At 34.1% G+C, this 27,776-nt stretch overlaps 2 protein-coding genes and 1 long non-coding RNA gene across 3 annotated transcripts in view; 2 read left to right on the forward strand and 1 right to left on the reverse strand.

The window, feature by feature from the left end:
* LOC123312440 (protein RRP5 homolog) lies at nt 1-27,175 on the forward strand. Its single transcript, XM_044896872.1, has 21 exons — nt 1-175; nt 231-338; nt 393-563; nt 622-895; nt 10,085-10,254; nt 10,389-10,619; nt 11,249-11,664; nt 11,785-12,043; nt 18,231-18,453; nt 20,272-20,513; nt 20,568-20,705; nt 20,793-20,991; nt 21,077-21,190; nt 21,252-21,447; nt 21,690-22,024; nt 24,031-24,251; nt 24,482-24,670; nt 25,823-25,951; nt 26,013-26,271; nt 26,346-26,511; nt 26,914-27,175. Exons 1-21 carry the CDS (start codon nt 110-112, stop codon nt 27,080-27,082), a joined length of 4,275 nt encoding a protein of 1,424 aa, XP_044752807.1. The 5' UTR covers nt 1-109; the 3' UTR covers nt 27,083-27,175.
* Nucleotides 15,690-17,178, forward strand: LOC123312444. Its single transcript, XR_006537628.1, has 2 exons — nt 15,690-16,137; nt 16,721-17,178. It is a non-coding gene; the product is annotated as an uncharacterized LOC123312444 (long non-coding RNA).
* LOC123312439 overlaps nt 26,518-27,776 on the reverse strand; it is a 100,586-nt gene continuing 99,327 nt past the window's right edge. Inside the window, exon 23 of the mRNA XM_044896869.1 lies at nt 26,518-26,950. Within this exon, the coding sequence (XP_044752804.1) occupies nt 26,921-26,950 (30 nt within the window). The 3' untranslated portion in view covers nt 26,518-26,920. The remainder of the gene's footprint in view (nt 26,951-27,776) is intronic.

The raw sequence follows: 27,776 nt of genomic DNA on the forward strand, positions 1-27,776 counted from the left end.
GCAAGAGGTAAGCCAGTTCTGTGGCGGCAAGCATTTCTTTTAGGTTATTCCAGACCTTCGCATTTTTAAATTTAGTGAATGATAATATTCAAAATCAGAAGAAATAAAAATGGATATCTTCCCAAGAGGCGGTAGAAAGATTCATACAATAAAACGAAAGGCAAAAAATGACACGGTAAAGTTTTAACTACAAGAGTTTTTGGAAATCTAACTGTGAAATTAACTTTTAGCTTTTTGGAAATGTGCCGAAAAAAGAAAAGAAAGAAAAAGTCGACAAAAATACCATACAAATTTCTGAGGAAAACCAAGTAACACATATTAAAATGCTTTCGAGACAAGTAAGTTGAAAAATTGCAAATACAACACTCCCTCACTAACATCTTACTCCACAGACAATTTTGGAAGGCATGTCGTTATTAGCATGCATCAAAAAAATTACTGAAAATGCTTTAGAAGTAGAGTTACCTGGATTAATCACTGGAAAAGTAATGATTGATTCAATATCTGACACACTTGTTAAAACATTGAAAAAGGCATTATCTAATGGCTCAAAAATAACTTCAGTAAGTAGTCCACTTTGAATTTCATAGTTGATCTAAGTTGATGAATGGTCATTTCCAGGTATGCGATGTATTGAAAACTTTTTTTCATTGTGGGCAATTTGTTCCTTTGAAAATTAAAACAATTCAAACTAAAGATGAAAACTGTGTCATTCTTGGAAGTATATCTCCTAAAGATGTGAACAGTGATAGACTTCATAATTCTTTCAAGAAGGGGGAATTAATTTGGGCTACAGTTATATCAGAACTTGACCATGGATATCAACTAGAATGTGGTGTTACAAATTGCAGAATATTTCTTCCAAATCAGCATTTAGAAGAAGGTGCAAAACTAGGTAAGTAAATAAATTAATTAGGAATATAATTTATCTATCTGTATAGTATCTGGCTGGGGGTGCTGAAAAATCATATATATACATGAAAATACCATTTTAAGATATTAATAAAATGTATAAACCATTGAATTTAGTTATGACCTGGGAAAATATTACAATTCGACTGATTTATACCGAATATTCTCAATTTTCATAAGAAATTATATCTCCCAAACTACAAGTCTCCCGAACTTGAGACATGTACCAATCGATATTTCATACAATACTTTATCTAGAAAAAAATCGACGACAAAATCGGAGGTGGGCACTAATGTAAACATTTACCCTGGCTAGGATAATATATAAGCACAGCGTGGATGTGCATATATATGGGTGCATATTTAAGTATAATTGAGTTGTGTCTTCCACAGTCAGAGCTCTTATAAATTTTTGTAGTAATGGTGCCTTTCTTATGAGGGACAGTGCATGTAAAATTGAAAGAAAATCATTGAAAAAGTATTCTTGTAATCTAAAAACCAACTTCCTTCATATCACTTCCTGGCTATATTTCTGCCTGCTTATTTGAACTCTTAATAGACAAGAATAAAATGAATTGGTCCAATTGCAAATTTCATCAGGAGAACTAGTGCATAGTGAATGCATGTTATGAACTCACTACAATCATTCCAAAAGATGTAAAGGTAATTTTACCAATAGAATTCAAACTTGCTATTATAGCAAATTTTTCATCAGGAATGAATGCCGTAGATAAGGGTCACATTTATTTTCATCATTTAATCATTCTATTCACTTGAAAATGTTGGAATTGTTTTTATGGGTTATCAGCAAAAGTTAGGCATTCATTGCTGTATCCCGTAACCTAGAATAAATCTACAAAAAGACTCAAGGACACAACTACCGGTGCGATCAAACTTCTTAGGGATACTTGCGTCTGTGTGCCCTCCTGTGACTGAAGAGACACTCCGGGCATGGATAGTCGCCAACCAGATCTGGACGCCGTTTTATTCTTCTCGTGTCTCCATTATAACTGTGGACCAAAGACCTCCACTGTGATCTGTCTAACGTTAGTTGTTCCCAGTTATGTTTGGCATTAACTGCTTTTAGGGATTGAAGCAGTATATGTTGAAGCTGGAAAGGTTTTTCAGCAAGCATTCGTTTATTTTGGTTCTATGATAATTGTATATTTCATTTAATATCAAAATCTTAGAACATAGAATACCAGGAAGGAGCTTTTTTGAATAAATGTGACGGGAATTGTGCGACGGAAACGGCCATATTGGTCTTCCAAATTTTGATTTGAAAAGTGGCAGACTTGGAAGTCAAATGATTCTGTTATCTGTGGCCAAATAAACAAAGTGATGTTTAAACTTCATTTTGACAATAAAACTCCATGGGCGTAGGTGATGTTAAGTCTTAGACCTTAATACCATTAAGTATATAGCCAAGTAGTGTTAGGCGGGGTGAATTTACGCTTCGATTATCAATTTGGACGAGCGTGAAAAAGCTTCTGACTTTACGTTAGTGCTTTCCTAATTTTTTTGATAAATCAGAATCAACTGACTATTGAAGTTAGTTTTTTGGAAACTTCATTGTCCTACGCCACTGTTGAAAAGGAAATATATGTCGGCCATATTTCTCCTCTATTCCGGTCAAATTGAAATGAGCAATATGCTCCTTCCTGTTATTCTATATTCTAAGATCAAAATACATAGGACTTGTCAATAAAAAAATAAGGTGTCAATCAATTTGTCAATTATAATATTGTAAAACTTTATTCTGAATAAAATATACTTCAACATGGTAGCAGAGCGTGGTTTAGAAACAGAATAAAAGTGAAGTTATAAATTGCAAAAGAGTTAAACTGAGAAAATGGATGCAAGTAAAGTACAAATTGGTTTGCTTGAGGGAAAGTCAAACTGGTCAACCTGGAAATATAAATTGTGCATTTTGTTAAGAGGAATTAAAGGTGGTTTAGAAGTTATCGAAGGAAAATTGGAAGCCCCTAAATCCTTACCAGAAGATGCTACAACTGATGACAAACAGAGGTATGAGAAAGACTTATCTAGTTTCAATCAGGCCGATACTAACGCTCTATTAGTTCTAACTCTAAACATGACACAAGAAACTTTAGAAAAAGTAATGCGTTTCACATCCGCTAGAGAAATTTGGCTGGAATTGCATAGACTTTATGATGGCAATGTTGAGGACAAAACATATGACCTGTGCATGCAATTCTTTAGCTATGAAAGACAAGCAGATGATGATATAGCAACACATACATCGAAACTAAAGAATCTTTGGGATAAACTTCAAAAAGAAATTTCGAAGGACAAAGTTAGTGCTGGAAATGCGTGTCAGTGTGATTTACCTGAAATTTTGCTTATTTGTAAAATATTAGAAACTCTACCTTCAGATTATTTCTCGTTCAAGTCAAGTTGGATGCTCGTATCAATCAAAGATAGAACTATAGATAATTTGACGAATCAATTGTGTGCTTATGAAAAAGCATTATCAAGCAGAAACGAGACTAAACAGGAAGTATTGTATACAGCAAACAAAAAGAGCAATTTGTTTTGTAAATACTGTAAATCAAGAGGACATAAAATAAAGCAGTGCCTGAAATGGAAGGCAGATGGCAAGCCACCAAAACCTGACAAAACTGATAGAGCTAGTGATGCAAAGAACAAAGTTTCATTATTAGCCGTTTCAAATGTTGTATTGTTGTGTGAAAATGATAAAGAAAATTGGTACGTGGATAATGGCGCAACCAATCACATTACCAATCAAAGTGACGTTTTTGAGAGCTATTTACCATTTAACAAACATCATCAAATAACAACAGCAAATGGAGAGTCAGTACCAGCATTAGGAAAAGGTACAGTTAGAGTGAAAACAAACGTAAACGGAAGAACACAAGTTTTTCCTCTGACTGAAGTGTGGTATGTTCCGAGTATCAAGAAAAACTTATTTTCAACATTGTCGGCACAAGATAAGAATCCAAACAGTGAATTCGTTTCAACAACAGAAGAATGTTATTTCAAGCTATCTGGAGAAGTAATACTTGTTGGATCAAGAAATTGTTCAGGAGGATTGTATAAACTTAAAATGAAGTCTTTAAAGCCAGAAAATTCCAAAGAAATTAATTTAGTTAATAATGATAATGTTTTACAGTTATATCATGAAAGATTTGGACATCAACATAAGAGATATATAAAAGCAATACTGAAAAGGGAACTGGGATTAGATGTTAATCTTGATAGTGAATTATGCGAAGGTTGTGTCTATGGAAAAGCTCATGTACTTAAATTTGGTACAAGAGATCGAGCCAGCTCTCCTGGTGAACTGTTACATACTGATGTTTGTGGTCCATTTGACCCATCAAAATCTGGCTATCGATATTATGTCTTATTCAAGGATGATTATAGCAGGTATCGTTTTATATATTTCATGAAACACAAATCAGAAGTGATAGATAATTTGAACATTGTCCTAGCGAAAGTTAAAGCTGCAGGATATGGCGTGAAAGAAATCATTTCAGACAATGGTGGTGAGTTCGACAATATAAGAGTAAGAAAAATACTAAACCATTATGGAATACAACAAAGACTGATCATGCCATATACGCCACAACAGAACGGGTGTGCGGAAAGAGAGAACCGAACTGTTGTTGAAACCGCAAGAGCTTTAATGCACGCTAGAGAAGGAATTTTCGATCAAACTTTTTGGGCAGAATTAATCAATACAGCAACATACATTCTAAATCGGACTAGTAAATCAAGTGTTGAAGGAAAATCTCCCTATGAAATATGGTTTAATAAGAAACCAAAATTGAGCCATTTGAGAATCATAGGTAGAAGTTGCTATGCTCATGTTCCGAAAAAGCATCGGAGGAAAATGGAAAAGAAAGCTATTAAAGGTATTCTTATGGGTTATGAAAATGACGATGGTTATCGAATATGGTCTATAGAACAAAAGAAACTCGTAAGATCAAGGGACGTCATTTTTGATGAATGTGCAATTTTACCAATAGTCAATACTGAACACAATAAAAGTCAAAATATTCAAATTCAAAATATTTTTGATTATTTTAAGTTTGATGAAAAAGGTGAAAATTATGAGACTGACAAAGATGAAGAGTTCATTGAAGAAGATAACCAAAATATGGAACTAAGAGTGATGCCTGATGAAGTACTTGAAGAAAATGAACAGTGTACTGAACAAATGAGACAGCAGTTAAGAGACAGAAAGGACATTAGAAAACCATCACGTTTTGATGACTTCGTTATGACAGTTGCTGCAGAAATATGTGAGTCACATGAACCTTTAAATTACAAGGATGCCATAACTTGTAATGAAAAAGAACACTGGATTTCAGCTATGAAGCAGGAGTTACTATCTTTAAAAGAAAATAATACTTGGATTTTGAAAAAATTACCAACTGGAAAAAAGGCAATTCCTTGCAAATGGGTATTCAAGCTCAAGACGAATGCTGATGGCTCGGTTGAAAAATACAAAGCAAGGTTGGTTATAAAAGGATATTCCCAGAAGAAAGGGATTGATTATGACCAAACCTATAGTCCAGTGGCAAAAGGAGGAACAATCAGGTCACTATTAAGCATAGCTGCCAGCAAAAATATGTCACTCACACAGTTTGATGTATGTACTGCCTTTCTCTATGGTGAATTGGGGGAAGAGGTATACATGAAACAACCTGAAGGTTTCGAAGATGAAAGCGGCATGGTTTGTAAACTCCAACGAAGTTTGTATGGATTGAAACAAGCTCCGAGATGTTGGAATAAACGATTCAGTGATTTTTTGGAAAATGTAGGATTCAAACGATCTGATGCCGACCCATGCTTATTTATCAAAAAACAAAGAACTGACATGCTATTGTTAGCTTTGTATGTTGATGATGGACTACTAGCTTGCAGCAATGATACCATGAAAAACGAATTTTTGAATGGTTTACAAGAAGAATTCAAAATAACAATAAAACCGGCATCTTATTTTCTTGGACTCCAAATTCGGAGAGAAGAGAACGGCACTGTTTTAATGAGTCAATCTTCTTATACTAAGAAAATTCTTGAAAGATTTGGTATGTTAGACTGCAAGCCTGTAACAACTCCAATTGTAAAGGAAGGTTTTCAATTAGGGAAGGAAAATGACGAATTGAACAGAACCTTTCCTTATAGAGAAGCAGTTGGTGCTTTAATGTACTTAATGACAAGTACAAGACCAGACATAGCTTATGCTGTAAGTATCGCATCAAGAAAGCTAGAAAATCCAACAAATGCAGATTGTATAAAAGTGAAGAGGATATTTCGTTATCTGAAGGGCACAATGGACCTTGGTCTTAGCTACAAGCCAGAGGAAAGAGATGAGTTAGTGGCCTTCAGTGATGCAGACCATGGAGGAGATAGTGAAACAGGACGTTCCACTACGGGCGTTTTATGCATGTATGCTGGTGGAGCTATATCTTGGCTTAGTCAACGTCAAACATCTGTAGCAATTTCCTCAACAGAGGCAGAAATAGTGGCTGCTAGTGAAGCTGCACGAGAAATGGAATGGCTAAAGCGGTTATTTAAGGAAATACTCAGTGTTCAGTCAGTTCCAACATTGATGGTGGACAACGAAGCTGCTATTAGACTGAGCCAAAACCCAGAATTCCACAGACGCACTAAACATATACACATAAGACATTTCTTTGTGCGTGAACTTGTTCTAGATGGAGAGTTGAAAGTTGAAAAAGTTTCAACAGAGGACCAACTGGCAGACTTAATGACAAAACCTCTGTTCAAACCAAGACTGCATACTCTCACAAAGAAAATGGGATTAACCAAAATATCCCAATGAGGGAAGGTGTTGAAGCTGGAAAGGTTTTTCAGCAAGCATTCGTTTATTTTGGTTCTATGATAATTGTATATTTCATTTAATATCAAAATACATAGGACTTGTCAATAAAAAAATAAGGTGTCAATCAATTTGTCAATTATAATATTGTAAAACTTTATTCTGAATAAAATATACTTCAACAGTATATCCTTAAACCGCTTATACTGGCCTCCTGGTTTCCGAGCTTCCTCTGTGAATTCGCCATACAGAGCCATTTTGGGGAGTCTTGTGTCTTGCATTCTCAGAATGTGGCCGCTCCATCGAGTCGGTCATGGTTACTTGAGTTTCAATTGTTATACAACTAGCGCGCTGCAAGACTTCTGCATTTGAAACTTTGTGGAACCATCAGATGTGTATTATCTGTCTTAGATGACGCTGTTACGTTTGTTCAAGCTGTTCGATGTGTCGCCTGTTAGGAGTCCAACTTCCGTAAAGAAGCGTTGGGAGGACCACTGCTTTGTAAACAGCTGTCTGTGTCTTCAGATTGAGGTCGTGATTTTGAAACACTCAGTCCTTTAGTTTCCAGAATGCCCGTGATGCCGAATCGATACGGTTATATACTTCCGTGTCCATGTTAGCCCTAGTATTTATGAAGCTTCCCAAGTATTTGAACTGCTCGAGCTGTTCTAGAGTTTCATCCTCCAGGCTGATATCTGTTTGAAGGCTTTCTGGCCGACTTACCAGGGTTTTGGTTGTGTCAATCTGTTATATCCCAGATGTTATTTCTGGCATTGAATATGAGTTCTGCATTTCATTCTGGTCGGCATCATCGAATTGAGTTATGGGGTACTGATGATGGCAAATAAGCCAGAAACCGGTCTACCTGCTACTCTTTCGATTGATGTCGGCACGTTCCATGCAGTTCACTTCTCGATTTAGATTTCCTACTATTCCATTTTCATTATTGAGTCTAAGGCCTAAAGATTCGTATATATGTTTATAGGTGTCCCACATTATCTGTAGATCTTCTGGGCTGCTAGCGATAAGTGCACAGTCGTCTGCATATTGAAGTTCCATGATAAATTTTGTATGGGTTTTTGCTCTGAGGCGCATCAGGTTTAACAGGCCTCCATCAAATCTAAATCTTATTCCAACACCTTTTGCAGGCATACTGATGTCAGCATTTAACGAGACAGCTATGGCGAAAATATTGAACAGTAATGGCGCTAACACGCAGCCTTGTTTTATTCCAGAGTTGCACTGTGACTTTGAGATCTTGTTCAAAGCCAAAGATTATAGAGTAGAAAGATAGGAAACGCCCTCATATCGCTAGTACTAAAAACCGACTACATTTTGGCCAGTGAAAACACGCGTGACAATGAGATGGCGCTAAAAACGCACTATCAATACAGGAAAACTTTTTGATAACAGTTTTCTGTTTTTTGATTGAGGGGCGCGAAATTCGAATTCTCTTTCTCGTATTGCATTCCAATATTGACTTTGTTTCTATCAGAAAACAAACATCCTGAGCGACAAAACAAAAAGTATGGTTTTGCTTTGTGATCAGGATGTTAGTTTTCATCTAAACATTGTTTGGAATCAATTGATATAAACGAAAAACGCTGTTAGATGTGCTATATGTTTATTTGCAATTCATAAAAAATTTACAAAAATTGAAATAGTGGGCAATAAATGAAGCTTTAACTAGGACACTAAAGTATATGGTGATCTGCTATACGTTGAAGGTGTTGTTTCTGTACAATAGGTTGTTCTGAATTCATGAACTTAGTTGAATTTGTAAAATTTACATACATATATCAGAAATTAATATGAACCAATATTCATTATACCATCATAGCATACTTCCAGTTACTTACATATGTAGGTATTATTTTCAGAACCACACTTAAAAAAAAAACTTACAGACATATGCAAGACCTGTATGTCAGTATAGTTTCTTGGTGGTTATTTTATGATTTCCTTATGATATGGTCTCTTCATGACACAATATACAAATTGATTAATGAATGAACAAAACACTCACAGCAGGTTTCATAAAACTTTGACTTTCCAAACAAAACAATTTGACAGTCACTCGGTTCCCAAATGGAAATCAATAAAACCTCTGCATTTCTGAATATATTGAAAGAGTAGCAATTGAGAATCATTGAATGGACCTATAAAGATCATAATTTCCCCTTAATAGGCCGTTCATGCAAGGGATACTTTCTGCATACAACAATTTACGTCGATGAACAGTTCTCAATTGACCTGCAGTAAAATGTTCATTGCACATGGTGTAGTTAGTAGTGTTTGCTGAAGTAATTGTCTTCAAGCCCTGAGAATTTTATCCACTTCGGAGCACTGAAAATTAGAATCAATGAATGACCGATTCACATGTTACGACTTTTAATACTTATGCTTCCATTTTCCTTAGTTGAGTGAAAAACTTAATCACGTAAAATACATTTTATTATTTGATCCACCGTTCTTCACCATTCAATAATTTTCGAACAATATGTTTATGTTTTCACCAAGAAATAAGACAAAAAACTTCAAAAATCAGCAACTAGAACGAGCCAGATAAACAAAAAGTGGAATGAGAATCAAAACATTCAAAACCTCTTTGATCAAAATTGACATCTGAAATTTTAAAAAAATGTCATATATTTCTGCAAATGGCACTCAAATTAATATTTCAACCAGTCTTAGCGTCTTAAAAACACGCGTGACACACAGATGGCGCTCAAATCGCTTTAGTCGCCTCGTTTCCCATCTTTCTACTCTATAATCTTTGGTTCAAAGCATTATTTGAGTTGATTAGCAATGGCGAGGCACTCTGTCGCTAGGTGATTTGGGAGTTTCATCCTCCTCTCACTGAATCTGTATTTGTCAGTTTTTGCTTGACTCATTCTCATTACGTGATTACTGAGGCAACAATGTCCTGTAAGGAATCTATTAATGAGGTGGAGCATATTCTTGCTAAGATATTTCTTACATCTCGTAGTGTTAAGGTTCCCTAGGAATCTTGGAAGATTCCTCCACACTAATTTCCTTTCAGTGTTTTTCTACTCCTGGAACTCTTTCTGTAGTTATGTTTTCTTATACCACAAATAGTGGGAAAGAGTTTCTGCCCCTTTCCTGGGATGTTAATTTGAAATATTCTTTTATTCCTGACCAGGAACCACAAGCTCAACAGAGTTTCCTTTGACACATATAATCTTAGAATCAAGCAAGCTCAGTGCCTTCATCGCATCATCAGACTGCATCATTAGGTCATTTTCATTTTTTTTTTCACACATCTTTCGATCATCTTGATTTTTGAGTATGTATTTTTAATTTCTATTTTGATTCCAGAAATTGGACAACCAATCTGGTGCAAAGTGCATCGAGTCGATACTGATAATGCTGCTTCTATTCTAAGAGTGGGAACTAAGAGGCAACATATTGATTCAATTCTTACTGATGATACTATTCCATTGAGTTCGATCTTACCTGGAACAAAGGTGGAGGTATATGTTGAAAAGGTATGTTGATAAATATTCCTGATCATTCGGTGTATATTGATTACCTTTAATCATTTTCAATAATGTACTTCAACTACTTCATTATAAAATTTATATTCTATATTTTGCTGTTCTAAATCTGTCTCTCTCTTTAGGTGGTCAAAAATGGAATACACTGTAAATTCTTGGAGAACTATACTGGTTTCATTCATGAATCACAATTAGATCCAGTAATGCGAAACTTAAATACCATTAAGGAATCTACAGTGATGTGTGCATATCTTCTATATGTGGAAAACATTTCTAAAATCGCCCATTTGAGTATGAGAAGCTTGGCTTCAATCTATGAATTGGTATTTGAAAGAGGCAGTAAAGTATCTGCAGAGGTTAGTAAATTTTTGTCAATGAGAAGTTTGTGTTTTTTCATCTGCATACTTGAAAGTTACAGCTTTAGTGCCTGATATAAAATATCGAATGTGGAACCAAATATTTTGATTACAAACTGAAAATAATTCACGTTTGTGAAATATTGGTTCCTATAAAAAAAGTATCCTCTGATGACCGTGATTTGTAGAGCTTTGAATCATGGACAGATACGGGATAAACATCTACTATAAAATAGGGTCAACTGTTGGTAAAACTAGTGTGGTGCTAGTGCATATTTTGACTATCATTCCAAATAATCTGAAGCTAGTTCTACCAATGGAAATCGCTTCAATAGAAAAATGATTTATATCTTTGACACTCAACAGATCTCTTAATTTGATTTTTATTTGAAAGTGAAAAATTTCAGAATATGTTTGAAAAGGATTAATGAAAAATATGTGGTTTTATACTTTCGAATGTTTTCCAGTACATTTATGAAAAAAACTTAACATATCAGAATTGTTCAAAGGAAGCAAAATTAATTAATTAATTTTTTTTCATTCATATATTATTTTCTAATAGTTTCCAATAATCTGAAAGTTCTCACAATTATCTCAGGTCTCAGACTATCTTTCATATTTTATTTTAGGTTATAGGAAGAAATGAAGTTGGTGTTTATTTCAAACTCAATAAAAAGGAAAAAGGTTGGGTATCTAACAAACGTATTTTGAGCACTTCGAGAACCAATTCTAATAGTGACAATTTCATAAAAGATAAATTTCCTAAAGGCAGCAAACACCAGTGTGTTGTTTTGGGCTATAATCATATGGACCGTGTGTACATATGTGGTATAGAAAAAGACCTTCTAAAGGAAAAATATTTTTCCTCCAAGGATTTGAAGGTGGGTGATCTGGTTGAAGGAACAATACAAGAGATTAAGAAAAATGGCATTATTCTGTCTGTTGGTCGAGTAAAGGGTTTCATCCCAAATATTCATTTGACAGATGTTTTATATTCTGAATATTTGAAGAAAAAATTTGTGGTTGGTAAAAAGATGCAAGCAAGGTGAGTTTCATTTTTTATATTTGTTCATTAACGAATTTTGCAATCCATTAAGTATGTTTCATTCATTCAAGAATTACTTTTTTCAGTTTCATTATCTAACAGTCTTTTTCTATATTTCAGAGTTTACTCATCAAACGAGAAGAGTGTTATTTTCACATCAAAGCCATCTTTCCTTAAAGAAGATAAATTTTTCCATGATTTGAAAACAGTCCAATTGAATCAAATATATCCAGCCCTTGTATTGAAAGCTAAAGCCCATGGATTGGTTTTATCTTTTTTTAATAATATTGAAGGATATGTTCCTTTCAAAGAGTACAACTTTCAAATAACACAAGAATATAGGGACAATCCTTCTGCTTTCTTCTACTCTGGGCAAGTGGTAAGTACAAAATTTGTAAAGTTCTCTAGCTGTACCTGCCGCTTCGCTGGACGAAACGACGAAATGTAATACCCGGATTTCTTTCACTGTAGTGCTTCCAAATCAGATAGGCCAACGCAAACAAACTGAATAGAGAGATATGGAAGCATCCTTAACGTCAAGCGGTAATAACGTCAAGCACTAATAACGTTACGACGCATGCGTATTTCCATTTTCAGAATAGCGGGCGGTATTAACGTTACCGCATGCCGTAATTTACGGGTGGACAACGTTGAACGTTATCGTAATTTACGTTGTTTTCTTGCCTTGCGCATTACTATTTTTCCGTTTGTTTTGACATAAATAGGTTATGTTTTGAAACAGGGGCCTCTTAATTGACATTGAGACGAATTTTTTTCAAGAGAATAGTAACAGAAGAGACGAAATGAGTTCCTCAAGAATAATCTAATAACCAAAGGTAAAAGTGTATATCTTCAATTAATGGGTCACATGAAAGGAAGAGTCGAATTTTTTCTTAGTAACTATAGTGGCCATTTATAGGTCCATGTCCATAAATTTTAAAATTATGAAAGCATCAGTGTGAAAAGGTATTTTTCAATACAGTTTAATCCAACTCCACAAACAAAAATTCCTGTAGATATGCATCCATATAAACGCACATAATCCACAAAAACAGCATAAAATCAACTCAAAAATCATTAGAAACCTATATCGACAACAAACTTCGACATTTACCGATCATCTGTTACCTACGCTAATAACGTTAATTTGTATCTTCCATACGACTAAAATCTGAGCCAGATAGCGCAAGACGTTATTCCAATACCGCATAACGTTATTAGCGTACGTCGGCGTTATACGCTTCTTCCATATCTCTCTAATAACGCGATACATATTTTTTCGCGCCAATTCCTTCCGAATCAGGTAAACAAATTTCATTGGGTTATTTTCAATATGGTTTCAAAAAAAATTGAATACATGCTACAACCTGCAAGTATTTTTCTGAAGAACTGTTAGGTTTTGATCCCCCTCTCTTAGATAGATTTCTCGCCTACCAATTATAGTGATAGTCTCAATTTCACGTAATTTGTGAAAAAATAGCAGAATTTGTGGAGATTGACCATAGTGAAGTTCCTAAGGATTTCAAGATAGGATTAGTTTTATTACGTCAGCACTCCGTACCCAACCGCCTACCGAACAACGAAATACGTCTTATACTCGGCATTAATTTGAAATGTTAGACATATTCTGTATAAGTTCTCGAATTATGGGTTATATGATATTTTTAACCAGGAGTGTTCAGGGTGCAACATTTGAAAATTTTGAAATATTACGCCTTCCAAACACAATTTATCAATACATCCTTGCTTAACTACGTTATGGATGTGTTATCACTACATGTTACTCATACCCTCATCAAAAATATATATTTTTCAGAAAATATGAAAATAGAATCTTTTCTCACTTGAATTATATATTATTCAAGATTTAATATTTTTTCATTGAATCTTCACAACCTGTTTAGGTTGTTTAATTATACGCTAGGATAAACATAATATACAAGGTGACACATTTTAAAGGGCCCACTGAAATAACTCCTTGGAAAGATCTTGGATGAAAAAATGTTTCAAAAAATTTTTTAGTCTTCAGGACAAATGCAGACATTCAGCCTGACCTCGGAGTTACATTTCAAGGTCAAGTGTTTTTTTTTTTTGAACAGGCAATATAAATTTTTCATGCAGATTCTTATTCTCATCAAGGAACATTCTGGCCCTTTCGTTTTTGCCATAAAATGAATAATTGTGGAGAAATGAACTATTCTCAAAATGGTTAGTATGAAATTTTTCTTCACAAAAACTACTACGTATATTTGAAGAAGTGAATATTCAACAGGAGAGACAAATAACAAATCAAAAATAAATTTTTCCAATTGAAATATGTATGCAAAAAAACAATCTGAAATTCACTAATATATATCATTGGATCTGTTTCCAGTGGTAACAATTTCAAAATTCGAAATGCGATGAGATTTTATTATCGCGGTGTCAACTCATGTGTGCGATTGAAAAAAAAATTTCAGAAAACCAACTAGTTTCTTTTTTTGAATATGTTCATACGGAATACAGGGACAAATGATTCTATGAGAAATAACTTTGAAGTTGCTATTTGATATATACTGAATCGACGCTTTAAGGTGGACTTTTGAGCCGGGCGTCTTGACTTTGACGCGGCGTCTGTAGCGTCACTGCAGCGGCGTGACTGTCGCGACGTCACTGCCGCCGTGGTGACTTTTGGAGACCTCGTCAGTTGTTCGGCGGCACTAGGTAGTTTACTCGAAATCGTCGAATTAATATCCACCTGTTTCCGAAGAGAAATTCATCATGAACATTCAAAAATTCGTCAAAGAAGGACCTTTACTTGCATACTTCCTCAGTGTAGAAAGAACCTCTACTAGTTCCCTGATTTCCAGTAGAAATGAGGAGAATTATTTCAAACTGTTCTCCGACAGTTCAGATATTGATACTGATGATTGCCAATAAGCCAAAAACCGTTTTATGTACTACTTTTTCGATCGACGACGACACGTTCCATGCAGTTCACTTCTCAATTCAGATTTCCTACTAGTCCATTTCCGTTAATAACCAAAATATTCAAGGTGGCTCATTTGAGCTTAAAATTTTTGGCGAAAACGGTTCAACAAAATTACGTTTTTCATACACCGATGTAGAGAGGCTTCTAAGACCTTTCAAATGAAGTATCATTCAACCCCTCTTCGCTATTCAATTTTGAGATGTTGAAGCGACCCTTCTTAGGGTTCAAACCACAAGATGTGTTTCAGGAAATTTTCCCAATCAATATGGTATAAGAAATATACGTGGCTCGTCTGAAATGAAACACCCTGTATATATACAGTCAAAGTTGAGGCTTTTTTTACAGAAGATAGAACTCGTCAAAATAAGTGGTTTCACCATAAAATTGTCTACATAAAATATCCAAGATGGCTGAGATACAACCCCTAGAAATTCGACAAAATTTCCTTGAATTTCAAGTACGGGACTGTGGAAGGTGACTCCTGCATCGCAAAAACGAAACAAATCATAAACATATGGATGGACAATGAATAGTTCAGTACCAAAAGTTCATCGGATTAGATGCATCAGGTCACTTGAGAGAATAATAATATTTGTGTCGAGCAATTTAGGGTGAAAAAAAAAATGTAGAAAATCGAGGCAGTTTCTTGAAAATGCTCATGATAGTTATGTTAAAAAAGTTCTATGATGTTTTCTCATTTCATCCCATTTTTACGACGATTGTTGATATGTTCGAACAAGAAGATTGTGATGCCCATTGTAAAAAAATTCGTGAATAATTTGCACGAATTTTATTGGTGAGATTGGTATTCTATTTTTTACACTTATGTCCTAAGTCTCTTCTGTCAGTTGGTATCGAAATGAGACATTTCATAAAATCGTGTAAGTTACTAAAAAATAATGAGAACAATTCCGCAATTCTAAGTTTCCATTTTAATTACCACGTAAATATCGAACGTGCCAACATCCTAAACGAAACCACATGGTCGAATCGATAAGTTTTTTCCATTGCTTTGCTATAATTCAGCTAACAAACAGTCTGGGGTCGTATAAGGATCTATTTCAGTAATCATTTTAAATTTTTTTCAACTTTGTCATTTTGAAAGTTTTGTATAGTCGCTATAATATAAAGTTTTATTTTCTCTTATGCAAGAAAAACTTTGAAATTACTTAGAATCATCCTTTTTTCCTCAAAACATCAGATTGGCAAACCACCTCATCATATTTGGTCATCTCAAACTTAAAATTACTTATATACTATTTTCGTGATGGGTAATAAGGGAGGTTGGTGAAAAAAATACAAAAATTATTGAATAATATGTAAATTTATTTTCAAGTGAAAGAGATATTATGAATACATTTGGTGGGTTCTGTAGGAATAATTAAAATTGAATTACTGTCAACCTAAATAACTTCCAATATTAATATGATAATTCAAGATATACATATAAACTCACATGAAAAATGAAATACCACTGCCTTTGCCTTCTTGAAAAATCAGAGGTAATAAATAATTTCAGTAAAATTACGATAGTTATACACACGAAGATATAGAAAAATCCAAATAAAACAAAAATTCATCGATTCACTTATAGAGTCGAGAGAACTTTCCCGTATGTTTTGCCCCGTATCACCTGATTATCTTCTATCTGCCGTGAGTCTCTCTACACACCTTCTTTGGGTTATTAGTTTCTCGACTTCACATCAGTGCTTTCACGATTTTTAATGATTGCGTAAGATACTGTTTTGAAAGTTTCTTATTTTTAAATTTTAAAGCCCGTTTGTAAGCCGAGAACTGAACAGTAAATTCTACCGAAAGTGCGGTAAAAAATTCACGGCCCATGATTTATCGAGTGAATTTTCTAGAGAATTCTCGGCTGTTGCAAACGGGCTTAATACATACAATACACTTGAAAAATTTTATTTTCAGAAACATATTGGGGAGTTTAATTTGTTGCCCTATGAAGAAGTGTTCCCCCCTCTTTCTTATTCGTTTGTAATAATTTCTACAGATCATTTAAAGTTATCTGTTCCACAATGAGAAACTTCCTCTGTTGGTTCTCACTTATTTTAAATTTTTTTACAGATTAAAGCTCGAGTTATAGCGGTAAAAACTGATAAAGGGATGCTACTAGCATCCCTCAAATTAGAAGGTAGATTCACTCTAGCTTATGAAACAGTAAACTAACCCATGGAAGGAGTCTAACCGGCTGCGGGCGTAATGCTGGTAACACAGATAAAAGTCACGTGATCCGGGTCAAGAAACGGGACGTTTGCACTGAATTCATAGCAATTTCGGTTTATTTCTTCAATTTCAAATATTTATACTATCATTTTGACGTACCCACTCATTATTTTTATATTGAGACATCTCGAACTTAATAACTTAATAATTCCTTGTATTATTTTGGAGCTGGGCAAATGGTTTGATGATAAAAACGTGAATTAATTTATGTTGAGTGAATTTGTTTCCGAATTAAAGAGAAATTTTTAACATTTTGTACGTTCAAGAGGAATTATCAATAAATTGAATGTTTCTAATGATTATATCGTTAATTACACTTATACTAACACTAATAACTAACAAACTAACTATATCGCTACTTTTTATTTCCACTCGTCTGTCGCTCGCACTGTGAACTGTACTGTACTACTGTCCTGCTCCCTTATATAGGCGCCGGAAACATTCTCGTGCTTTCGCGGCCCTTCTAGAAAACAACGGCCGCCAGGGCCGGACTGGTTACAATATTGTCGTTACATACATTTGCACCAGATGCGATTATTCTACAGGGTGTATCTAAATGACACCAAAAAATTGAAAGGGGTGATTCTTTGAGGAAAATTAAGGTGGGTATTTGACACAATTTTTTTTTTTTAAACATCCCCCCGAAAAGTAACACCCCTGCGAAGATTAACAAAAAAAATTGTTAATCATTTTCGTCGTATATTAGGCTAAAGACAAGAAACTTTGAAAATATCATTTGTAACATGCTAGAATTTTTTCAACACTGAAGTACGCTCAGAAAGGATTTACATAGTAAACCTTTTAGATATTGTTTCTCACAACTTTTTTTTATGAAAATTTTCCTACAAAAACATGGCTGAAAAGCCCAATTCATACAATACCTTTTTTGTTTCTACAAGTTTTTTCGATAAAACTCAAGCAATATGAGAAAAATATAAATGTATAACCAACTAAAACAAACCAACCAAATTATGTTTCTACTAGGACTTTCAAAACTAAAACAATAGGGAACAAACAATGTGTCTTTACCTCAATCTACAGGGAAAATAAAAAAGATAAACAATTTTTTTTTTAAAGATTCGAAAGGGTGTAACTTTTCCTGGGGAGGTTTTTCGAAAAATTTCATACCAAAAATACCCACCTTAATTTTCACCACAGAATCAGCCCTTACATTTTTTCAGTGTTAGTATTTTTGATTAGTCTCAGGTATGTATATCAAAGGACTTTTGAAGTATTCTACAAGGCTTTTTCTTAGGGACGAGAGCATTATCGTTTGACCAAATGTATTTTCTTTTCGAATTTTCGAGCCAAAGATAGTTCAAATTTTTTTAATATAATCATTTTTTTACAGATTAAAGCACGAGTTATAGCGGTGAAAACCGATAAAATAGTAGCATCCCTTAAATTAGAAGGCAGTTCCACTATAGCTGATGAAATAGGAAAAACTGTAAAAGGCATTGTTACAAACAAATTGGACAATGGGCTGACAGTCTTTATTAGTAAGTTGAATACAGAGGGCTTTGTTCCAGTGGAACATTTGAGCATTGATTCAACACTTTGCCGTGCAATGTTAGGTGAGTTGAAATTTTGTAGATCTTGACATACTCTTGATGAATATATAAGGTGTTCGCCACGCTTGTTTGACAGCCGACCACATATTACAGAGTAAAACTAACCGACTAAGTTTCGCGGTTTCATCGAACAAAGATTAAATGTTTGAACAATCTTTATTTCTTAGAAATTCTATACCTAAATTCGGATAATGTTGTCGTACAACATGTTTTCCAATTCCGCTAGAAATCCCGTTTTTGCGAACTAAAATAAATGTTTTCCTTGTCCTCGACCATGAGTTATTAAAATTCCTTAATCCCTTAATTTGCACATTGAGTTAAAACTGAAAGACCATTGAAATGAGTATCATACTTTTTTCTGATAGGTCGCAGGATACCTACTAAGATGTCTAAAAAAATCTTAATACCTATTAAATTAAATTAAATCACAACCCCAAAGTTGAAAAAAGTGAAGTCTAGGAACGTCATAAACTTTCAATAATCTGTAGAGTGCAGTTTCATCAGAAAATTTGAAAACTCTTTTGGAGAAACTAGTCCAGTATTCAAATTCTTGAAAAGTATCATTAACAGTGTTTTATTTTGCATGAAAAAAAAATTGTTGAAATGTCTCACGATTGTACTTCCTCCTCCTATAACTAACAGCAATATGAAAAAAGAATTGAATGTTTTATTTGGGACTTCTAACATAACTATATAAAAAAATGTAGGCATCGAGGCCCAAAATTTTCAAATTTGAAACATTTCCGATGGTGATATGAATTTATCACAAAAAAAAATTTCAGAAGAGTTTTCGTCTATTTTGATTCTTCTGCGGTTCGCCACCAGGCGTCAATTTTTGTAACTACATTGAGTACCTACTCAGTTGTTTGTTTACATCGCGAAAACGGAGATTTTTTGTTCTTCTGATGAGAGTTTTCATGAACCCGTGAAGAGCTGCGCCTTTGGCGCTTTCAAATTCTCTTTGTCAAACCAGTCAAACCGATCTTCTGCTCCACTTCGAAGGCAGATCCACTTTTGATTTGGTTTGCATATAAAAGGTTTGTTCGTAGAGTGGTTCACAACGGTTGTGAACTGTACAGAGCAAGCGCAATTCCATTTTAGGGGGACGAAAATCCATTTGCGCTTGCTCTGTACAGTTCACAACCGTTGTGAACCACTCTACGAACAAGCCTATCACTAACTGGTGATGTTATTTGCCATTTAATTCGGATCTTGATTATTAAGCTTATCTGTCACAATCTCTAGTTGGAAGGATACTTCTCTCTTGGGATTTTTTTTTCTGTTTTTCTTCTTCAGGTGTAGCTGAGATGGATTGTGTTTACTCCTTCCTTACGCCATTCTATTTTTAAATGGGTCCTGTATCTCGGATAGGGTCTCTACAGAGTTAGTTGGAAGGGTGATGTATATTGGGATGGCCAATGCGCGCTAGTGTCACATAGCGAGTGCCTTCGAAGACTTTCGATCTCCTATTGCGCCACCTTTCTATATCTTCTATAATACTTTCAGTTTTATATCCGTTCCACGAATATTTTTGACATTCGTAGTTTTAACCCAACTTATTTTACCAGGTTTTATCAGATACAATTAATTTAGTTTTTGTTTTTTCGGCACAACTAGGATGAAGAATACCCTGGCGTATTGTTTTTACCACAAAATTAACCTTGTTTATGACGTTCGCATATATATTAACCGAATTTTGTGTCATTCTGCCTTCACTTGGTCATAACAGTCCAACAAGCAAGAAAATGAGTCCTATATACTCTTGAATGCATGTCCGTTATACGGAATATAGAAATTTGTAGATTTGCAATTCTTTTGTAGATTCAATTAAAGAAAATGATAAGATTTCTGACCTTATGGTAATAAAAGCTAATGAGACTGGAATCGTTTTATCAAGAAGAGAAGCTATAGCTTATGAAAGATGCGATTTTAAGGTTCCAAAATTCCAAAATATTAAGAAAAACACAATTCTTAGATGTTCAGTTGAATCAGTTGAGGAAAATGGTATATTTGTATCTTCACCTATAAAAAATTTCAAAAAGAATATCTTTGTTCCAAATAAGGTAGGTTAATGTGAAATGCAATATTATATTATATTAATATACATGAATTTTCAGTACATTACCCGAGAAAAAACAATTCCAAGATTTGAAATTCAGCAGGGTGTTTTGGCCAGGGTGATCCAGATTGATCGAACAAATGAAACTATTCAACTTAGTTTGAAACGCGAAAATGTTTTCGATAAAAATATTCAAGTAAATATATTTATTTTTCTGCACAAATTCATTTGAGTTTGGCTGATAACTCTGTTTTCAACAGCTGATAATTTTTTTTTATTCTAGAATTCAACAAGTTTATTCATTGAATATTTGGCAGATGAAGAATACTTGAGAAAATATGGATCACAAAATGGTTGGCCCATAAATGAATATAATTTGTGTGAACGAGTACTGTGTACTGTAATGCAATCTACTGATAAGGGATGTCTAGTAGAGTTACCAAATGGCTGTAAGGGATTGGTTGTTCCATCTTTGTCGATGCGTAAGTAATTTATAACTTACTAATTATCAGTAGGTTAGGTTTTCAGTTTTCCCAAACTGAATCATTTTCTCAATAATTATTTCAGATGTGAAGAAAGGTGAAAAAGTTGAAGGGATGGTTTTGGGCTACAATTATCAAATGGATTATGTCGAAATTTGTTTGAACCAAACCATCATGAAAATGATAAATTCAAAGCAGGGTAAGATTCTAGATTCAAAAGTTATTTGTGGAAATAGAGTGACATCCATTTTTTTTTTCAGATGGAGTTATACCAGAAAGTGAACCATATTTCACAGTGAATAAACTACTCACCAGAGAGCAATACATTCTGGCTGTCACTCGTAAATCTGCTAATAGGCAGTTGGTGTATTTACCATTGAGGTTATGTGAAAACGATTCTGATACCAACCTTAAAAAATATTATGAAACTGATTCATTCAAAGTAGATATATGCGGGTAAGTAAAAAAAACGATATACTTTCTATTATCTAACCACACTAATCCAAATCTGGGGCAGTGCGCTGAAGTGCAGCTGAATATCTGCTTACTCCGAACGCTCTCTATTATAAAAGAGTAACAACTTGTTGTTACTCTTTGCTATTATACTGAGCCGCCGCTGATCCAAATTATTCTTAAATTTTCCAGAAATTTTTTAAGCCCATCGCTTTCAGTAATATTGTTTCTATTCACATTTTCAGGAGATATGGGGAAAAATTGATAGGTTTCCATCGAAAATTGAAATTTTCCTTGGATTACTCATTTATATTGAAAAATACCAATTGGTCTGAATTAGACTCCTCACTTATCAGTGATGAAATCAGTTCTGTCAATGAACCTATGGAAGGAAATGAACTAACCTGTGAAGATGTTGTGGAAAGTAATGATTATGATGATACAATGGAAAAAAATGATGATGAATCAATTTCTGAGGAAGATGATGATGTTGAAATGGAAGATTTGAGTGATACAAATAAAGATTCTGGAGTATATTCTAATTCGCTGAATGGAAAATCGACTAATGAAAGTGAAGAAGGTGAGAATATTTTGCCACTTCATACTTGCCTTCATTTCAACCTAAACAGGGTTAAAGCGTCAAACGTTCATGATCAATTTATAAAAAATAAAAGGGTTTCTATTTGCATAATAATGAGTCCTAAGTTGCTTATTTTTTGACGGGTGTCAATGTTTTAAGGAAAAAGTGCTGTGCAGCTACAAAACCGATATTATCGAGTTGCCAACATTGCACTGGAAAAGATGGGGGTCATTTTGAGAAGTTTTTCTGAAAGTTTCACGTTTTTCAATTAAATGAATGAATAAATGAAAAACGTTTTCCTACTATCAACTCCTCAGTTTTTCCTGTTACATGCATTGAAACAGTTTTCAATTTTTGTCTTATGATAGAAGCGAGGTACGAAAAATATCTAGGAGACAAAAAAAATGGGTATTTTCAATTGCTTAACCAAGAAAAAGAATGTAATGCATATAAAACACAGTTGCTTACAATTTCTTTTAAGGTCAGAGTGATTAGTGATTACTCATAGGAAGCCACTGGAATGAAGAATTTAATTTATAGGATATTAATTATTGCACCTTATCAGTGCAAATGAGCATGCCAAATTCCGTCCAAATCAGCAAGAATGTTTTAGAGCAATTCATAAAATTAAAAATCTTCTTTTTTCTAAAAACATTGACATCCTGCATCTTGTTAATGTTGGAAATAAAAAAATCTTGTTTTTTCCTTATAAACCTAACTTGATCGTTTGACGGTTTAACCTTGGGTCACCTTGCATACAGGGGGATTGATGTAGACTGTCCACTAGAAGTTTTGACAGAACATTGAACTGAAAATTCGTGCGGGGGTCGAGGGCACTGATTTATTTAACTAAAATATTTCTATCAACGAGTAACTTTCGATTATACAGGAAACAGCATAGTAGATTTATTTTAAAGGGTGCACCCAGCATTTTGAGCCACCTTCAGAGAATCCATTCAAAAACAATCACAACAAAGTGCCTTACCTGTTTTTGAATTATTGTGATTTTAGCGAAAAATTTCCTTGGGGGTGCCGGGTGTTACATATTTCTTAGAATAAATATGGCCAAAATCATTATATCATAGAGAATTATTGAAAAACTGTTGATCCTCTAAAATATTTTCTTGTGGAAGTATATCAGAAAAATTTTGGAATTCGGAAGTTAAATTAATCAGAGAGTAAAGAACAAGGCACACAATGGAAATCAACAGAGCAAATCATCGCCAAACAGTTCAACTTTTTGTTCAACTTGAATGACTCTTAAAATTTGAGTTGAATATAAGGGATGTTTCAGATACATGTTTTTTTGAGTAGAATTGATATGAGGCATAAAAAATATGGGTTTCAATTTGAATTCATCAAGATTTGTTACCTTTGATTTGTCGACATTGATGACCCTGCTAGGAACAATGATGGCCCAAACAAAAGCCGTTTAAATAATAGTTAGTTTTCACTCATTACATGAAGAATTTTTGCCATAGTTGTTAGAAGTTAGCTTTCAGACAAATCTAGTCAAATAAGAAACTATTGAATCAATCTGGTGTATGGTTCCTAGTTAACATTGTCTTTGAATGGACTCTCTTATGATGCAACAAAATACAGGGTGATATAATAATGGAAATAACAATTCCGAAGGAATTGTCGTTCCAATAGTGTGAGTTAGTCATGACTAACGACAATTCCTTCGGAATTGTTATTTCCATTATTATATCATTCTTCCGATGCGCCCGAGTGCTGTACGCTGTACAGTACTCTTTCTTTTTGTAAAATACAGGGTGTGCCATTTGAAATAAAGAAGTATTATGCTGTTTTCGTAAGAAGTGTCTCTTCTGTAAGAATATACTAGTTGAATAGATCAATAATCAAAACTCCATGATTACGAATTTTCAGCTTATATTACCCCTAGTTTTCCCAAAACTTCTAATAGGCGATTTTCATCAATCACACTGTGCATTTATGAATCTGTTCTAACCAAAAACCCCATACTACTAATACTCAATTAATAGAGTCTGAAGCAGATGAATTGAACAATGAAGAGGCAGGAAATGTTGAAAATGAAAAGAATAAGGTCCGATTCGTTGGGGAAGAACTGCGACAGTATAAAGAGCAGGACCAAATAAATTGTCCTCTCAGTGTATTATCGTCTATTTCAAATTTCTTCTCTACCGAGACAAAAAAAATCAATGAGGCTGAGTCATCTTCAGATGATGAAGAAGAAGGAGAAGAGGTGAGTACTAAGATATCTATACTGGGTGTGTAAGTTATCTCTTGCCAAATTTCGCAGTGATTCTACAGACCATGCAACAAAATGTTTTTAGTGGGCAAATTGTGAAATCTTACATCAGAAGATAATTGGACCGTACTTTATAGGAACCATTTTGTTATGAAATGTCTGTAGACTCATTCTGTGAAACGTCTCTGTGTGAAAGTTATGATAAACATAGATGTGCTTTTCAGGAAAATCTTAGTAAGAAGAAGTTATCTGGAAGAAAAACAAAACAAAATAAATTAGAGCAAAATAAAAATGTAGACACAATTATGGACCCAACACAAGAAGTTGAAAGTAGTGAGCAGTATGAAAAACTGTTGATGAACAATCCAAATTCATCTACGCTGTGGTTAAAATACATAGCTTTCTGCTTATCGGTGAGTTTCAAAATACTGTTGATAACTTCAAATATGCGGGGTAACCAACCTATAATTCGATATGGCCATTTTTGGCATTTCATCACAAAATTATGAAGTAAGCTTGGACTGGCCAAATTATGATTGAAAAAAAAATAAGTTCATGTCCTTTTTCACGTCCTTCCCCTATATATGGGTAGAATGACACTCTTTAAAGAATGAAAGGGCTTTCTATAATGTTGAAATGACACTACCCCTTTTTCGTATTCAATTTTTTTGGCTGATACTTCTGGAATATCAAATTGGCTTGACCTAAATTTTGGGTTGAAATTTTCATGTAAATACTCACTCAGTATATAATTAAAAAAACAATGAACATGTTTTTGAAATTTTTTTTTCGAAAAATATTATATTCGAATTTTAGAGGTTATAGATTCAGAATCCATAAAAAATTATTTCTTTCTGTATGTGCTTCTGCGCGCGTGTGTGTTTGTGTGTAATGTTTCGTTGTGGACACGCTATAGATAGATAAATAGATAGAAGTCGCAATGCTGAAGATATCGAGCTCAAAGACGATATTATGCGGATCCTCGATGCTAAGAAGCCTATTAAATTTTGTTAGAAATCGAAACAACGGCTTTTGAGTTACTCAAATTTTTCAAAAAACTTGTGGACACGATAGAGTTCGCTATTTCGAATATATCGTTGAAATTTTGCATGTTAGTGCTCATCCGAAGGGTGAAGAACACTATTGATTTTCTTCATTTCTATTGCGATAACTATTAAGTTGAAAGAAATAATGTACTGTGTATTAAAAACAAAATAATAATGAAGGCAAAAATGCATTAGATAACTCACCGGCGATCTTCTACCACGCACCTGAGAGCTCTCGTGTAGTTGGAAATTATTCAGTAGATCAAATCTTGTTTATTAGTTGGGTGAAAAAGAGCCTCACAATTAGTGTTCCAATATAATGATCGACCGGTCGATAGTGGCATTGAACTCGGAAGAAAAATATTCAAACTTCAAGAAAACCTAAATTACAATATTCACAATTAACTCACCACATTGTGCGTTTGTTGGAGAGATGTCTAGTGCATTGTGATACGAAAAGTTTAAAACTTAAAATAAATGCTTTATGTTACGATAACAATTACTCTATTTCCATTTCAGGTACAAGAATTTGAAAAAGCTAGGAGCATTGGAAGAAGAGCCTTAGCATCTATAAATATGACCTGTGAAGATGATAAATTCAATATTTGGATGACATTATTGAGTATAGAAAATTTATATGGAACAAAGGTAATTTTTTTATTCCATTCCAATTCTCATATTTACTTAATATGAAAAAAACATTTTTTAGGAATCCTTCGAAAATGTGTTGGAGGAGGCTGTTAAACAGAATGATGCTTTCAAGGTCTACAAGAGAGTTACAGAACTTCTTCTCAAAAGTGGTAAACATGTTGAATTAGAGGAGAAAATAAGAAAAATGAAAACGAAATTCAAAAATGAACCTTCGATGTGGGTTCACATTGCTGAGATATATTATCTTATGGGAAATTTCAAAGAAGCTAGAAATATAAAGAATTTATGCCTTAAGTCAATTACTATCAAGAAAGAACGTAAGTTTGAGTTTGGAAGACAATATTAATATAATTTCAAGGACAAAATAACTTTATTTTAATTTCAATTTCAGAGTACAACCTTATATTGAAATTTGCAATAATGGAATTCACCCATGGGGAGATTGAAACTGGTATACTTATAATGGAAAGTGTACTCCTAACTTATCATAATAAAATAGGAGCTTGGTTGGTTTATATTGACCAACTAATTAGTAAAAACCTATACAAAGAGGCAAGGTGAGAATTATTCATGCATACTTGAATAGGACAAACAACTGGAACATGATAAATTGTTTCCACTTTTCCTTTGCCAACGCCTTGGCCTCTGCGACTCTCTTTCCTCTTCTTTCAATCTCCTTTTCAACCATTTAATCCCAACTTTGTCTCAGACTCCCTCTTCTCCTTTTATTGTCGACTTTCGCCTCCCATATGTGTGTTGCTGGTCTTTCTTCTTCCATTCGCTAAAAATGCCCCCATCATCGTATTGCCTTTCTCCAATATAATCCTCCAACAACAAGTCACCCCTAACATCATAATTCCTCCATCTATCCATTCTTGTTACCCCTTCAGATTTTGTAAAAACTTCATCTCCCACATCTTCAATAATAATTTCGATAATGTAATCAATTGAATTTTCAGGGATGTTCTAAACAGGGCCATTTCTCTTTCCCTTCCTCTAAAATCAACCAAAGTTATATACCATAAATATAGAACATTTGAAGAAAAATATGGAACACCAGAAACACTTGCTGCCTTCAAAGAAAAGGCAAAACGTATTTTACAAGAAAAGATACAAGTTGTGTCCTGATGAGATTAATATTTAAGATATATGTAAATATGTGATACTTTCGTTATTGTAGATGTTGCGTTTTATATAAATAAATACTTAAATATTATCGAATACACTTTTTAATTATGCAAAGTTCCTGTTTTTTTCTGATTCTCAATAAACCGATCCTTCTATATAACTGAGCGCGGAAGTTTATGTATGTCTCAATCTGAGCTGAAGGGTTTATTATTAGGTTGTTCGGAAAGTCATTTCGTTTTTTCCCGTCAGAGGACTTAATGACGTTTTTTCGAAACTAACTTCACACTTAAGCCGCATAACCATTATATGTCTTGAGAGCTGATATTGCAAGGCTTGTGTGTGAAAAAGTTCTATTAATTCTACACAGTAGTTTTTGGTTGGTGCCCTTTTAAATATGGAGAGCAATAAGCAGCCTTTTCGTCATATTTTACTTTTTTACTTCAGAAAAGGTAAAAATGCTGTCCAAGCGAGAAAAAAATTGACGGATGTGTATGGAGAAGGCGTGTTAACAGTACGCCAGTGCCAGAACTGGTTTGCAAAATTTCGATCCGGCAATTTTGATGTCGAAGATGCACCACGGTCTGGAAGGCCGGTCGAAGCTGACAAAGATGCGATAAAGGCATTAGTTGATGCAAATCGGCGAATAACCACACGAGAGATCGGTGAGAGGTTAAATTTGTCGAATTCAACCGTT

This window comes from Coccinella septempunctata, chromosome 4 (assembly GCF_907165205.1).
Source record: "Coccinella septempunctata chromosome 4, icCocSept1.1, whole genome shotgun sequence".
In the NCBI taxonomy this organism is placed as follows: domain Eukaryota; kingdom Metazoa; phylum Arthropoda; class Insecta; order Coleoptera; family Coccinellidae; genus Coccinella; species Coccinella septempunctata.